The sequence below is a fragment of the Erigeron canadensis genome, chromosome 6 (genome assembly GCF_010389155.1).
Source record: "Erigeron canadensis isolate Cc75 chromosome 6, C_canadensis_v1, whole genome shotgun sequence".
Lineage (NCBI taxonomy): Eukaryota > Viridiplantae > Streptophyta > Magnoliopsida > Asterales > Asteraceae > Erigeron > Erigeron canadensis.
The window spans coordinates 32,879,812-32,896,086 of NC_057766.1; the positions used below are offsets into that span (position 1 = coordinate 32,879,812).

The following is a 16,275-nucleotide window of genomic DNA, read 5'->3' on the forward strand; positions in this document are numbered from 1 at the left end:
TTTACTTCTTGCGCTTTATCATAATGATCGAATTGTATTTAACACTAGATACAAATGATTAGATATCATTGTTGTTGTTGAGAATTGAGATTTGGTCTTATGGCGTGTGCTTCCAAAATATTCTAATCTCGTGGCCTTGGCACATGATAAAATAATTAAATGGATATGAGCATACGCCCTGTTTAAACTTAGAGTAATGATATAATCTTTCTAACACACAAGATTACTAAATATAAAAAAATAAAAAGATGAGATGATGGAAAGAATTACTGATTATATGTGTCACAAAATTAAGGATTAGTAATAAGGATATATTAGATGGATATATTAAATTGGGAAAACCTCACCGTATAATAGTGAAACTTTGCACGTACCTTAGATAATGAATGTTGACTATGAGTCATTACAAGTATTTTAGAGAAAACTCAAGTTTTTGTCATCCTTAAAAATTGAATTCAATACTTGCTTTTAAGATGAATTAACTACAAAACTATATAAAAAAGTTTTATAGCATTAATCACAGCCGGCCCAAATGTATACCTGGGTCAAGCGGGTGTTGAGGCCCCCAAAAACAATAGGCCCCCAATTTAGCTAGTATATGAATATTGTATATACTTAATTCTATTCTATAGCGGTTAACAAAAAATTAAACATAACAAAAGAAAAAAGGGTAAGCAGAAATCACTGTCTCACAAGTCACGCCCCTCAATTCATGAAGCCTAAATCCTTAAAAATTAAAAAGATTTTCTCTCTCAAATTATGATGTTAACGTTCATGTCTTATGATTATGGAGAAATCGAAGGGCCTCCAAGTTCGGCTGTTCATGTCTTATGATTATGGAGAAATCGAAGGGCTTCCAAGTTCGTCTATAAATCTGGGTAAGCTTATTCACTAATTTTCTTATTCTTCAAAAATCATCGACTGATGTTCTTACTTCTTATATTCACCAAATATTTACCGTAGCAGGTTTGTTTTTTTCTTTACTTTCTTTGTTATAAACTAAACCTTCAAATTTGATCCTGTTTAAGGCCACCAAAAAGCTTGAACCAACATTGCCATGAGTGGTTGTCGTAACTACTTTTATCTGACAGCTATGTATAGTTTTGTAAATAATTGATTAATTTGTAACGTAGCTTTACATCACCAAAATGAATGTGATTTAAGGACCATCACGTGCCAGAAAATATTATAAACACCCGGTTACAAAAAGAATTCTGTATATACTATAGACGGTGCGCGCCCGTGTGTGTGTGTATGGGATTCTTCGCTACACATTAATTAATTGATTAGTTAATTAATTGATAAAAGTGCTTCAAATGGCATCCAGGTTTCTATAATCCATTTAATGAAAAGTGATGAGAGAACTTGCAGATTACTATCTTTAGACCCCCTTTTCTTTCATTTGTTTATTACTAGGTATTTCTGATATATCCTAGCTAATCATCCTAAAGTTCATAATACAAGATTATAACATATAACAATATCAAGAAATTAGATTAGGTAAGATAAATTAGTGAAATCCATAAGTTTAGAGGTTTTATGAGAACTTTTAGGAAGATTTTTAAAATAATTATTTATTTTTTATTTTGATATCGGATTAACTCATCTGGTAAGACTTTTGTATGTAAACGAGAGATCAATATCTAAAACGAAGGTATTTTGAATTATTTGGGAGAAATATAACTGTTGCAAAATATTTGCCGTAAAAAGTAATAGTTGTTGATGTAAAATTTTAATAGATTTTAAAATCTTATTCTTAATCTTAATATATACTATAAGACAGTTAAACTAATAATTTATTAACCAATCAAATCATTCAATTACATCAAGTTAGACTCTCGCTTATATCATCTTTTAATTTAACTATAAATTAAAATTTCTAATAATCATTATCTAATCATATTATTACATTAGTATTTATATTAATTTGTCGAAAAATTCTTGTTAATTTACATTTTTTTCATCAATAATTTATATTTTTTAGCTCTGAATACTAATTTATATTTATTTTTAATCATCAACTTGAGAGAATTGATAAAATTTTGAATCATTTAATTAACTAAAAAAATTTTAACAATATGAAATATTGTCACAAAACAAAGACGGTTTACAACAGCGGTTTACTTGAACACTAAATCCAAATCAATATGAACATCATTCAAGATTCATTTTATCTCTCAATAAAAAAAAAAGTTACAAAATTTTCTCCATTTTTATATATTAGTTTTGCGTATTAATGTTTAAAGTTATAATTGTCACACAAATTAAGAGTCCTAATTGTTATCAAGAATATGAATACAATCCAAATTGTTACCTAATTATAATATGACAGGTTATTGAAAATAAACATATTCGTGTTATAGGCTCACATCATGTCATGATCAAATATATATATATATATATACTTAAACGTCAATTACAAAATCATACGCATGTTTATATTTTAATTCTTAATTATCTTTTATAATAATATCACATTATGAGTACAACTGGTTTCAAAAAATTCTATAATAGAAAAATTATTGTAGCATGTGCCTTGTCGAATGACTACGACAAACAATTTCATCAATATGTCTGAGCTAATGAAGTGATGAACTTGTGGTTATTGTACCAAAATTTGCAAAGTATAACACTTAGAACCATATATCTTCAAAATTATAAACTTTTATGGTTTAAATGTATGAGTATCTAATATTGATGATATCGTAAACCCTGTGTCCAGTATTGGACATGGATCTAAAATCTAATATACATCTACATGATACTCCATTGTATTCTAATGATAGAAATGTCATAAACATGGTTAATGTCAACTAAATGGGGGAAAAGCACAGGATCTGATCTCTTCCTTCTAATGAAGCAGAAATTTCTTGTGTTTTCAATTCGATTTCGGTGCACAATTACATTCATATATAGGTATGGATCTACACTCAAGAATCAAGATTTTGTCTGTGTTGTAGTGACAAAATTGAAATAATAGATCATTTATTTCATATCTTGCGAGAAGGGGATGCTAAATTGCTAATTGAAAGATGGTAAAAAAAAAAAATATATTCAAGTGGTGAACATGGATCTATTTACTTGCAATCCGTGGAAGAGATACTTTGTGGACGGTTAAAAAAAATTAAAAAGAAAAAGTCACCAAGCTGTAACTGGGTATATGTTAGACGTTACTTCGGGGGCTCGCTCGTAACAAGGTGTGGTTTTTAATGACAAACTGAAGACGATGGCAAGACAGTTACAAGCTGGTGACAATTGTGCATCTATCCAACCTGCGTGTAAGTAATAAGAGGCCTATTCTTTTGCGAAATAGAGTTGCTTACCGTTTCTTCTGAACGCATTTAAATCACGGCTGGAAACTTTCGACTCTCACAGGTGGACCATATATAGCATATTTCATGAATCATGAGCATATCAACCAACTACAATATCCCAACCTCCATGGCTGGACATAAAAGAACCATCAAAAAACTATATAAGAAAATCACAAACATGATGCAAATTAGAAAGTAATTTCATTCTAAAGCCAAAATAAGATTCGGATTGACGTTTGTGAATTATGGTATCTAAACTTATTTCACTGCACACGGTCACTCTGTTCTACCTTGTTCACTATTTCACATATTACTTATATACATGCGACAAAAATACTTTTAAATTCAAAATACATTGCAACCCTCGGTTGCTCGTCTCTTTTTTGGAACAATGGAAACTACAAAGGATGGAACCACCTTACCTTTCTTCCATTTTGTATGTCACTGAAAAGCCCCATCTCATGCAACATAAACCTTTGCATTTTCTATGGCCAAAAAATTATACAGAAGCAGCCCTTCATGAGGTCTCTTGGAAATTAAGAGACCGCGATAGTGCTGCAGGATTGGCTTGTAGCGCAGGAGATGTTTCTTTCAACGAGTTCTTTTCTTCACCTTTGGATTGAAATGCCTTAAACATACCTCTACCATTTGCACTAACAGATGTATCGGTTTTTATTCCCAACGTTGCCCATATTGAACTCTTTGCAGCTTCATCAGGGTCATCAATCCGCAACGTTTTTGGAACCCAAAGACTCTTTACGGGTTCATCTTCTTTTATACTTTCCTCTTCTCCATTCTCGGCCCGTGAATGTTTTCCCAAAGTTGGGGATATAGGACCAGAAGGAGAGGCGGCATAGTTGGCTGGAGGGACAGGATGGAAATTAGGAGGGGGAACCCACTGCATATTCCATGGGCCAGGGGTCGCGCCTGGACCTGGTACAGGTATAGCGCAACCCCAGTAAGGTGCTGCAGGGTAGAACGGCATAGGAAATCCCGGTGGGCAGAAAGGCGGACCCATTTGAGGGTTCCATGGGTACGGCCATGGTGCACCAGGAAAACAGGGCATCTGAGGGGAGAATCCATGGCAATTTTGCATCTCATTGGATGACGGTCTACTTGCGTTATCATCATTACTTGGAGGAACCGGGATTATCAACTCTTCAGGCTTACGAAAACTATCCTGCCTAATTGTTTTATCTGCAATATTCAAAACAGATGCCATTGATTCACATAGAGGTGTATCTGAACCAAATGTTAGCACCGTGCCATTAGGTTTAAGCACAGTGTGACTCAGCTCACTAGGAAGACCTTCCGTAACAGTTATTTGACGGTATTGAGACACCGCCGTCTTGTTCTTCCGCCTTCCCGCCCCAACAGGAACATTTCTCATTGTCCCACCAGCTGTCCAATATCTTTGACAGTTCTTACAAAAGTGACGAGGCTGATTAACGTTGTAATTGTTATAGTAACAAAACTTTGTATCCATGCTATTACATCGAGGACACGGAAGAATCTTGTCTGGTTTCTTGAGGGTCTTTTCCTGGTTGTCACTTTGTTCTTCCTCTGACTTTGCCGTTTTTGCAGTTGTTGATTCGTTTTCAGTTGTAGAAGATTTAGGATTCTCGCTTACAGCTGAAGTTGCATTTGGTTCTGTAACTTCCTCAGAAATCGCAGAATTAGTCCTATCCTCCTCTTTATCAATAACCTTCTGTTCCTACATTTACCACAAGTTTCAATTAGAACGTAATCTCGACACACTCCTAAGATAACACCTAACCATATCTTTCTACTTTTGATAGGAAAAATATAAAACAAGTGAGCTTAATATGACAACAACATGAAACACGGACGATACGTTTCAGGAGATACATCCCGACCGACGACGATTATCATTATAAATCTAATCCTATGCTTGACCTACTTTATGTTCAGGGTTAGTTAGTATAAGTAAATCAAATAAAGGGGGATAACAATTATTAAATCAAGTTTTGTCATGAGCAACATGCTAAAACTTGTAGACTTAATCATAAACAAATATAAAATCAATTTATCTAATCTATATATATTAATAACTAAATTTAATCAAATCTTATCTTATCTACCAATAAACAAAAGATCCATACATGATGAAAAACCTAAATCAAAGGGGAAATAAGATCTATCAATACATGAATTAAAATCAAATGAAGCAAATTACCTTATCATTAATAATATTAATATTATTATTAGTATCATTAGATTCAAGTTTGTGGTCAGCTTGTTTAGAATCAAGAGCAGCATCAGATGAAGAACTAGAAGCAGCAGCCGCCGGGGACCGATCTTCAGTTTTGAGAGAGGCGGCGCCGTCATCAACTACAGAATCTAGTTGACCATCGGGGAGCTGAATGGTCTTACCAAATAGCTTAATAGCAGGATCTTTTCCATCCGACATTTCAGGCAGATAGGAGAAAAGGATCTATATATCTATATCTATCTATATATATCTAAGACAAAAAAAAAAAAAAAAAAACTTAAGCCTTTGGATGGATGGAAGTTTGGGTTGGGTTGCGGTGCGGTGCGGATCTTTTTTGGGTGTGTATTCAGGGGGGAGGGGGTGGAAATGATAGTACAGCCACGTTAGCAAAAGAAGAAAAAATATGAGCCACAAATTGTATATGTGGCTATTGACATCTCATTTTTCTCCTCGCTCTTTTTGATTCTCTCTCTCTCTCTCTCTCTTTTCTTTTCGCTGACTCACCTTCTTCATTTCTTTTCTATCCCCCCCTTTTTTTCTCTTTTATTCGCCTTTCTTTTCTCTTTTTCTCATTTTACTACCCTCTTGTTTATCTTTTAGGTATATGGGGTTTAAGGTTGTTAATAAATCGAGCTTTTGTCAAACTACTTGAGTTCATGTGTTGGTTAAACCTAAACTTTATTAATCTTAGACCACACTTCAAAAATCGAGCTCCAAGTTATTATCAAATCAAGTCGGGTTAGAGCCTTGTGTATGCTTGGGACAGTTCATATGCGAAGTTTGTATATGATGTGTCCCCACCCAGATTCGTTTTCTTTATCGCGTTTTTCGTGTGCATGTACTTTAGATTGTGATGCATATAATTTTATTATAAAGAAAAGTGAGTATCTGACTATCATGTACTCAAATTTAAGTATAAAACCCTTACATGCTAATTCTTTTGATATGTATTGTATGATGAATAAATAGTTGGCTCTCATATTTTTTATGAATTAAAAATTAAGATGTGAGAGATTTTATACTATCGTTTAGGTACATGACATTCACATATTTACATCCATATGACTTCATATCCATAGAATAAGAAACATTTATTATTTAAAACACCTTACTACTTATTTTAAGTGTATCAGTTAAAAATGGTATTCATGTTAATTCACAAATAACTATTGCCAGAAAAATGAATACGATGATGGTTCATAGGGCCTATGAATAGTAAGTTTATGTTTATAGTTTTCATAAGATGTAAATGTTTTCAGAATTCTTTTTTTTAATCATGTTTGTGTAAAATTTCATAAAAGAAAAGGTGCAATACACAATTCAAATCGCTCAAACTTTTGGTAGACTTTTACACATTGGGAAGCTAAGATATTTTGTCATATAACTTGATGATCATTGAATTCATCAAGTGTAAAATAATCTCTCAAAGTAGACAAGCAATGGATTTGTAATTTATATTTTGAACGAAACGAAAAAAAAAAGAAAAATATGACACCAAGTTGTCTCTTCAATAATACGGGGAAAAGTTTATCAATAAATCAAATTCAAGGGGTATAAATAAACACAACGTCAGAAATAAACCTTTTCATTGAAACTTTCTTGTTCCACCACCCACCCACCTCCGCTTTTCAATAAAGTAAGGGCACTTTTTATCTCCCTATTAAAATTAACTATTTTTATACTAACTCCCCATTTCTTTTTGCTTTTTCCAAGTTCTCCCCCGCTCTTTAGCTTCTTTTTACTTTTTTTGGTCTCAATCTTGTGGATGAAAATGCAAGTTTGCTTTACATTGAAGCTTCTTTCTTCCATATGTTTGCCACTCGAACTAATATGCTTATTGAAGTGGACAATGTTTTCTTATGTTATGACTTTCATCCTAGATCCAAGCATGTCAATAAGTTGCTAATGAATCATACATCATTAAAAATTAGGCCAGATCAAAATTTAAAAGTGTATTGTATTCTTGTATATTTTTATTAATATTATAATTATTAGTTTGATCATTTTCACTTAAAATTAAATTGCTTAAGAATGTATCCTTTTTCTCAATCGTCATATATTTTACCATTGTCATTTGATGTGCTTTCTAGATGTAATAAATTCACAATCATTCTTGAAAGTAATGTTTGATTAGATTTTTTACATAATGTATACTACTTCCTCCGTCCCAATTTAAATGTCATAGTTTGACATTTTTGGTCTTTCATGGTTAACTTTGACCGTATAGAATTTTATTTATGTTATGTAATACTTAATGTAATATATAAGAATCGATTAAGTTTTCAATGTATTTTATAATGATATAACTTTCGTCACGTATTATAAAACACAAACAATAATATTAATGGTCAAAGTTGCGATGGAAAGACTTTGACAGTAAAACGTGGACACTTAAATTGGGACGGAGGGAGTATCATTTTTTTGCACATAAAGGTATTAGTGACTTGGTATTATCTACTTAAAACTCTCCTTTTTTAATATTAAATTATTTTGTTAATTTTTTTTTGCTAAGAACTTTATCATCTTTTTTTTTAATTAATAAATGAGGTTACTTGAGAAAAATGGATTGGATATATTTGTAATCATTTTTAAACCATTTCTTTAACCATTTATAGAATCTATCTATACTACATTGTAAAGCAGATTTCCTTTAGATTTTCAGCATTGAACTTGAAATTTTTCAATATTGATTTTAAGTATTTTTCAAAAATGCCCCTCATATCTATTCTATATTTACCTAAAATAATTATAATATTTTTTCTCTCTCCTCAAATCTCAACCAATCATTTTTTTTTTCTCTTCTCCATAAATCATTTATTCCTTCAATTCATTCAAAATCTTTTATCTCAAAAACAGTACATTGATAAATTATAAAAATTGTATGGGTGTTCTTAAAATTTCATGCTCTTTCATTAGAGATGTCATTCGATATACTTTCGACAAATTTTTAAATCCGAGGGCGGAGCCCGTACGGCTAAGACATTTGACTATCATACTTTATGACATATCAACTTCTATAACCTATCACACTCTATGACCTAGGTATCACCACCACCATCTCACCGCCGCAACGCGCAGGTACTTGCTCTCGCACTCAAAAAAGCTCGAACTTGATATCTTTTTATAAAAGAAATGTATAAAGGGATCATCAATCATCTTTTGTTTTGAGGTTATTTGGTGGGTTGAAAGTTCAAAAGAATGGAAACTAAAAACCATGAATTTTGGTAAAGGTGGGGGATGAGATGGGGGCATATTTGCGAAAAGGAAAACTATTGGAGGAGCTTTGTAAAGCAAAACATGGGATAGTGGGATCTATCTATCTTAAGCGGATTCCAAATCTGTAGTTCAAGTTGTAGGCAGCCACGTATTATTGCCGGCAATTTCTTTTTATATTCTGCTTTTCTTATATACCACTTTTACGAGAGTATTAGGTTGCGTTTGGTTTACAGAATCTGATGAAATTTGATGGAATTGGAATTGAATTGTATTCTTTAGTGCGTTTGGTTGCACAAAGAAGAGGGAATTTCATTCCATAGGAATGTAAACATTCCATCATTTGATGGAATCTCCATTCCTTGGGGATGGAGGAAGGAATTTCATTTCTTCCATCACTTGAATTTTCAAAAAATGAAAAACATTCTGTCAAATTCCATCCCTTCAAATTCTAATTCCTTTAAAAGATTTCATTCCTTCCCAAAACATTCTATAAACCAAACGCGCTCTTACTTTCCTAGAAAAGGATTCTCTAAAACTGAAGCAACTTAACCATTAAATTAAAATCAATGGTTGAAATTAAAATTTTAAATTTTAATTTAATAATTCAAATTGTTTCAACCTATAAAATTAAAACAACTTTAAAGAATCCTTATCTTTCATTACTTAATCTCTGCCATTTTCACTTAAGAATGGAGTCTAGTCAAAGCACATGTTATAGACTTAGAGATAGCCCAACATTGGTTTTCTACGTGTTCATTAAGATCTTCATATATTTCAAAAACAAAATGAAGAATGCTAAACATAATTCTAAACTTAATTAGTGGCGGATCTAGGAATGAAAATCACATGTGTCCAAACTTAATTACTTGGGTAGAAATTTTTTTTTTCCATATTCAATAACGGGTCGGATCTTCACAAAACATCATAATGTCATATATATCAAAATGAAATTCTTTCGCAAAGAGAGTTCTTTTACAAAGTACCTATTAACATTTAGGCGAAATTTTTATAAGATTTTATACTTCTACCTTGTCATATAATTAACTCAATTTCTATTTCGACCACTATCTTAAATACGAAGAGATAGTTTTTATTATTGTACAATTTTTACTATAAGAACTGATTCTTGGTAAATCTTGTTTTGTTTCTCCTTCCTCTCACAACCACTCTTAAATCTTACAAAATTGGTTGTTGGGTTATCATTATTATTATTAATATACGATAGGACTACTTGGAAAAGTTTTTTGATAGGTTTAGTGTTTTAAATATTAGAGATTTTAAATTAGAAATGAAAGAAGAGTGATTAAAACTCTCAAAGTTTGGAGGTATACTACTAATGAACCATTAAGATTAAAAGAAGAGCCTATGTGTTTTTTGAAATTGTTTTATTTTATAACTAACTGATATAAGAATAGAAAGATATGTACATCTATTTATAATTTATTACTTCAAATAACCTTATAATTTACCTAGGTTCGCCTCTTTGAATTTCCGATCTATAATTTTCTATATGCTTGCTATAAAATTCCCGATCTAACGTTGGTCCGTGTACCTAGTTTAATAACACATGGAACTGCCCTTGAACTTAACGTGTATAAACATTTTGTACCTTTCATAAAAACTCATCCTTGAATTTTATACACCTTACTTATAGCCTTAAGGGTTGCGTTTAGCAAAATCCAAATAAAATTGCCAATTTTATATAGAATTTGAGAAGGTATAAGATCTTTCTCTATATAATTCACGAAAATGGGAACCTTCAATCCTCATGCAATTTTACTTCAGTTGAATTAAAGAATAAAGCCTCTTATGCAAAAAGATATAAAGTATAAACAATATTATCTTGCTCCTATTACTGTATTTTACTAATTTTACAAACATGTAAGTTTATTGCTCATTTTGATAAATTTGTTGCCGACCAACTGTTGAGAAAAATAATAAAAATCTCCATACCCTTTTCAGTTAAATAAAGTCATCTAAATGAAATTGTAAATTTTACTACTTTTATGTTCTTATGTTTTGATATATTATCTATAAACCCTTATAAAAGGTATTAGGATTAAGTTTTAAACACTTTTTTTATTCCTATTATATCCTCCTTAATTACATTGTATTTTAAACATCCTTTTCTAAATTCCGAAATTACCCCTATTAAAATTTAAACCCAAAAAAAAACCATATCAAAAAAAAAAAAAAAACACATCACTTTTTCTAGCCGATCTCCTTATCACAACCCTTGTCATCAATTCATCACCATCAACAACTAAATCACAACCTCTCTCTTTCCGGATTCACCGCCCCCAACCACCGTCGTCGGATTCCTCACCATCAACAAGAGTTTTTCTAATATTGACAGCTGTCTTCCAGCCGCCGCAACGTGCGGGCACCAGGCTAGTTTCACTAGAAAGAACCCGTCTAATACACGACTTTGACAATCTTTGAATTTTTTTTCTTAAAAAAGTTGTTTACTTGAATGTGTAGTTTTGAATTTGGTAATGAAGTTTTTTCTAACTCTTGGTAGGGTTGAAGTGGGCAGAATTATCTCAGGGTAGTCATTGCCTAAGGTTTAACGAGGAGAGTGATGTTGGTAAATAATAAAAAATGAAGGAAAAAAATATTGAACCGCTAGAAGGAGGGCTTGAACCTCCGACCTTGTGGTTAACAGCCACACGCTCTAACCAACTGAGCTATTCCAGCTAACTTGCACTTATTATTATTCTAAATTTACATATGTCTGCTATCTGATTCTATTACCTGAATTCACTATTTGCGGCAAAAAAATTTTTTTATCTTTCCATTGTATATCACAAAAAATGTTCTCCATAAACCTCGGATCCAATATGTAACACAATGTGTATACATGTCTGAATCACAATGCCAGTCGTAAAAAGATCATTTCTACTATAAACATTAGTAGTAATTATGAATTATGATTCACAAATTTTCTATGTTTTATTTCAAGATCACAGGACATGCATAACTAAACTAACAGTGCTTGCAATGTTTGAAAGACTATCAACAAATATTTCAAATATTAGATTATTATGTTCTTTGGTAACCAAGTTGCAAAGAATTAAAGAAAAATTCCTCTATGATTCTCCTTCTAGTAGTTTATGTCCGTACATAGTTACAAAATGTGAAAGCACATAACTCTTTGTTATTGCTAGAAAATGTACAACTAGATTATGACCGTAAAAGCCTCGAATTTACCATTGGTACTTGGCCGCAACAAGAACTTCTTCATACTGCTGAGCAGCATTATCCCAACTCAAATCCTGCATCATCCCTCTTTTCTGAATCCCTTTCCAACTCTCTTTATATTCCCGATATGTCAACAAGCAGTTCCAGAGTGCATGAATCAGCTCCCCGGTATCTGCGCGGTTAAATGTCCATCCTAACCCTGATTCATTATAAGGGTCAAATGGCTGAACGGTATCTTTCAATCCACCTACAGCATGTACAACCGGTATTGTCCCATAACACATAGCATACAATTGGTTAAGCCCACATGGCTCAAATTTTGATGGCATCAGCAATATGTCAGCTCCAGCCGTTATCCGGTGAGCCATAGTAACTGAAAACCCGACCCATCCTCTTACTTTGTCCTTGTACTGATTCTCCACTTCCCTAAGCATCTGTTCAAGATCCTGCTTTCCTGTACCTAGCATCACCAGTTGTACATCCTGACCCATCATCCAAGGAACTGCGCCCCCTATCAAATCGACACCTTTTTGGTTATCTAGTCTTCCAATGAATGCAATTAACGGTACATCAGCCCGAACCGGTAGGCCCAGTTCTTTTTGAAGAGCTGCCTTACATTGCGGCTTTCCAGTATGTAGAGTCTCTAAAGAGTAATTCGTGTAGCCATCTGAAGTCAAGTGAATATCAAGTTCGGGGTTCCATTCTTTTTTATCAATTCCATTGACAATACCCTTTAACTTCCAATCATTTTCTTTGATTATCCAGTGAAGACCCTGACCACCCTCTGTGGTTTTTAGCTCCCAGGCATACCCACGACTTACTGTAACTATACGGTAAGCAGTTTTCAGACCTGCAGCAAAGATGTTGAAGTGCTCACCCCCTATTGGATCATACATTCTGAAAAGATCCATGTAGTGTGGTGGAAGATCCACATAAGAAAAATCATCCATTGGGCCACGACCCTGGATCAAAAAAAAAAAAAAATTGAAAAAACCATACATGATCTAGGTATGTTGCTGAATATAAGCAAAACCAACCTGGTGAGCAATGTTATGAATCACAAGGACAGATCTTGCATATTCCATTAATCCATGTTCATGATAATATGCTTTAAGGTAAACCGGCAACAATGCAGTATGCCAATCATTAGCAATAAATACTAAATTTCCATCCCCGTAACAAGACCCACCACAGGGAACATGCCATGGAGCCTGTAGATGAGATAACTATTAACTTTTGATGCTTTTAGGAATAAGCAAATAAACAATTTGAAAAACAGGGATAATGTACATCTTGTTTTCAACGCATACCTCAATAGCTGCTTTGCAAAACAAGACCATGCGCCGTAGGATATCCTGCAAAATAAGAAATCCTCTAACCATCCTTTTATTCCACTTCCAGAACTAGACAACGCTTACATAAAATAACCTTACTGTGCGATTTCCTCCATAAATGTTATTGCCTAAGTTTTGGAACATGGGATTTTCAATAAAAACAAAATCGACGCCATCTATATACGTTTGATAGTAATGTGCTTCCATATCCTGAAAATATGTGTGCAATTAACACCATGAAGCCTCATAGCTCAATTGACTGAAGCTAAATCTGTGAAGTAAAATACCCATACCTGTCCATTCACCTTATACCACCTACTAATTCGTGTATCTTGAAGTTCAGCATAATTTCCATACCGAGGTGCCACTACCTAAACGTTTGTGGAAAGCAAACATACTTCAAATGTGAGATATAGACTTGACACTAGGGATAGCCAAGAATCGTAAAACATATTAATCATGTCATCTAGAACCAAGTTTTTCATCAAAAAGTAGAACATAATGCAATGTTTCAACAAAGACGAGAGAATAATTACCATTACTCTGTGCCCACGTTTTGCTAAAGCCTTCGGTAAGGCACCAGCAACATCTCCAAGACCGCCTATAAACGACAACTATTTTAAAGCATTTTGTATATGGCAGTGCATAAAACATTATTGGATGTTTTTTTTCCTACCAAAAAAGTTTAATGCTTTACCTGTTTTAGACCAAGGAGTACACTCTGCAGCAACCAATATAACATTCATTACATTGGGCCCAGCTAATGGAGGGGATGTTACATCTTCAGTTATGGGAACATCTACATCATAACTTGCACGGTTGAATGTTGATTCAGTGGTATCTTTTGCTTTTTCGTATGTGGTTGACATATCAGAAACAAATGGTGGCAATTCAGTTGTTGTAGCTACATTTTTGCCTTGAAAATTGATATTGGAATCAAGATCCAAAGACCTTTTAGGAGGCGAGTTAATTTCAGATTTTGATGTATCTACATCATAACTTTTACTACTAGACATGATAAACTTATTGGCTGCTTCATATCGCGGTGGAACAATACTGCTAGTAGATGAATTTTTAAGCGTGTAGATGTCATCAAGAACATTAGAATCCGGTTCCAAAAAGGACTCTTGCTCCTCAGAAAATTTTTCCTCGTTCTTAGAGTTTATTGTGCCATTCTTTATTGCTGTGATTATTTCCCTTCTCTCAGCTATCTGTATTCAGATAAAACAAGAATTTTACTACCGCCAGGTATAGAAGTATTCACTAGCCAGGTTCATGGTTAAATGCAACAATATAAGAAAATTATGCTATTTAGGCCAATGAACGTTGCACGATTCTGGTCTTCACAACCTATTATCATTGGTAGTTTATCCATTCTGGGTGACCACTGAGGCACTGATACTTTCACAAAACTATTTTTAAAATGACATACACCTTATGAGATTTTCTTTTCGTTTTGCATATAACTAGACCTGCATTGGGAGAACTATATCTAAATTTTAGTAACGGAAATGAGTAATCAGTAATGAAAAGAAAAGAAAGAAAACATGAAAACCAACCTACATCAAATATCTCCACCTCAAAATAAATAGCAAGATTATCAACTTAAAGTAACTAAACATCTACCATAAACTTTATTTTCATTCACTCTCAGAAAGGTCAACAATAAAGTAAAACTGGCAAACAAGTTGTGTTCGGCTGTGGTGTTTAAAATTATCCAATCCGAACCGACCAGATAACATAATCAGGTTTAAATATACAACCCTAACTCGTGATCTACTAACCCGACAAGACCCTTACAAGTTAGCCGGTTGGTTTCAGGTTAGAAGGGTCTAGCAAGATGGTTTCGCGTCAAATGGATTGTTTTAGGATCGAAGAGGTCAAATAGGCTCAGGTTGCTTTCAGGTCAAATGGGCTTCGGTTAGCTCAACTTTATATACATCTATCATACTTTCTGGCTGAACAAAGTGAAAAAGACATGTCTTATTTCTGGAACTACATTACAAAAAATATATATCACTCAATTTTATATTACTTATAGCATAAATATCATCCAAATTGTATAGAAAAGCATACAAATTTGTAACAACAAAAACTATATGTATACATACCAAAATAAATAAATAGATAAATAATTCAACCTGTTGAAGTAAGTCCCTTTGTTTGGCCAAAAGCTTTTTAGATTTCTCAATAACAGCTTGAAGTGCCTCGTCAGCATCACTGTCACCTGAACTTTTATCACCGGCTGATGCTTTAACTTTACATACTCTGCTAAAATGACCAACATTATTATAATGTCTATTAGTATAATTATTACATACAAAATGTGTCATATCAAGAATTGATTTTTTTGATCGATAGAATGACAACATATGGATCTTGGGAAGACGATGGTTATTGAAATTTACAGAGGTATCAGTGGCAGTGTAATCTGTTACAAATGTTAAAGAAGCCATGGTTGTACTCAAGGTGTTTGATAAATTGCGTGAGTGAAGTAATTTTGAAGTTGAAGAAGAGATAGAAAGCAAAACTTAAAGGGTTTGCAGTAATTGATGAAGCAGTTAAAACCCAGAAATGATTTTGTTATATGAGAAGCAGAGGCAGAGGTTTTTGATCTGATTAGAATGAGTGGTGGTGGTGGCAGAACACTGGGCCACATAGATGGGGATGTTAAAAAGCGTAGGTACTTTTTGTATATCACTGAAAAAGGGCATCAAATTAATGTAGTATAATTAAGAGAAGAGAAGAAAAAAAGAAATTTTTTGGATAATTTAAGATCTGCTCGGTGACCAATCTTAACAAATTTTTTATATTTATGACAACATCTAATCCTGAAACAAACATTTCTTTTCCCACAAGAGGCCATATAAAGGATTGAAAGTTTGAAACGAAGGAAACGCATGAATAAAGGCCATAAATCACAATCCAAACTCATTTTAAGGGATTAAAAAAACACAAACTGTTGTGCTTCGCAAAA

General features: G+C 33.1%; 2 protein-coding genes and 1 non-coding gene across 3 annotated transcripts; all 3 read right to left on the bottom strand.

Annotated features, from left to right (window-relative positions):
• Window positions 1-3,493: 3,493 nt before the first annotated feature.
• Window positions 3,494-5,837, bottom strand: LOC122603786 (cyclic dof factor 1-like). Its single transcript, XM_043776593.1, has 2 exons — window positions 5,512-5,837; window positions 3,494-5,028 (listed from the first exon to the last, which is right to left on the bottom strand). Exons 1-2 carry the CDS (start codon window positions 5,743-5,745, stop codon window positions 3,832-3,834), a joined length of 1,431 nt encoding a protein of 476 aa, XP_043632528.1. The 5' UTR covers window positions 5,746-5,837; the 3' UTR covers window positions 3,494-3,831.
• A 5,549-nt stretch (window positions 5,838-11,386) lies between these two features.
• Window positions 11,387-11,460, bottom strand: TRNAN-GUU. Its single transcript has one exon. It is a non-coding gene; the product is annotated as a tRNA-Asn (tRNA).
• A 313-nt stretch (window positions 11,461-11,773) lies between these two features.
• LOC122605806 (granule-bound starch synthase 2, chloroplastic/amyloplastic-like) lies at window positions 11,774-15,962 on the bottom strand. The gene is made up of 8 exons (XM_043778762.1): window positions 15,440-15,962; window positions 13,996-14,509; window positions 13,835-13,899; window positions 13,592-13,669; window positions 13,398-13,508; window positions 13,275-13,319; window positions 13,002-13,175; window positions 11,774-12,926 (listed from the first exon to the last, which is right to left on the bottom strand). The coding sequence occupies exons 1-8, from the start codon at window positions 15,752-15,754 to the stop codon at window positions 11,970-11,972; spliced, it is 2,259 nt and encodes a 752-aa protein (XP_043634697.1). The 5' UTR covers window positions 15,755-15,962; the 3' UTR covers window positions 11,774-11,969.
• Window positions 15,963-16,275: the final 313 nt, after the last annotated feature.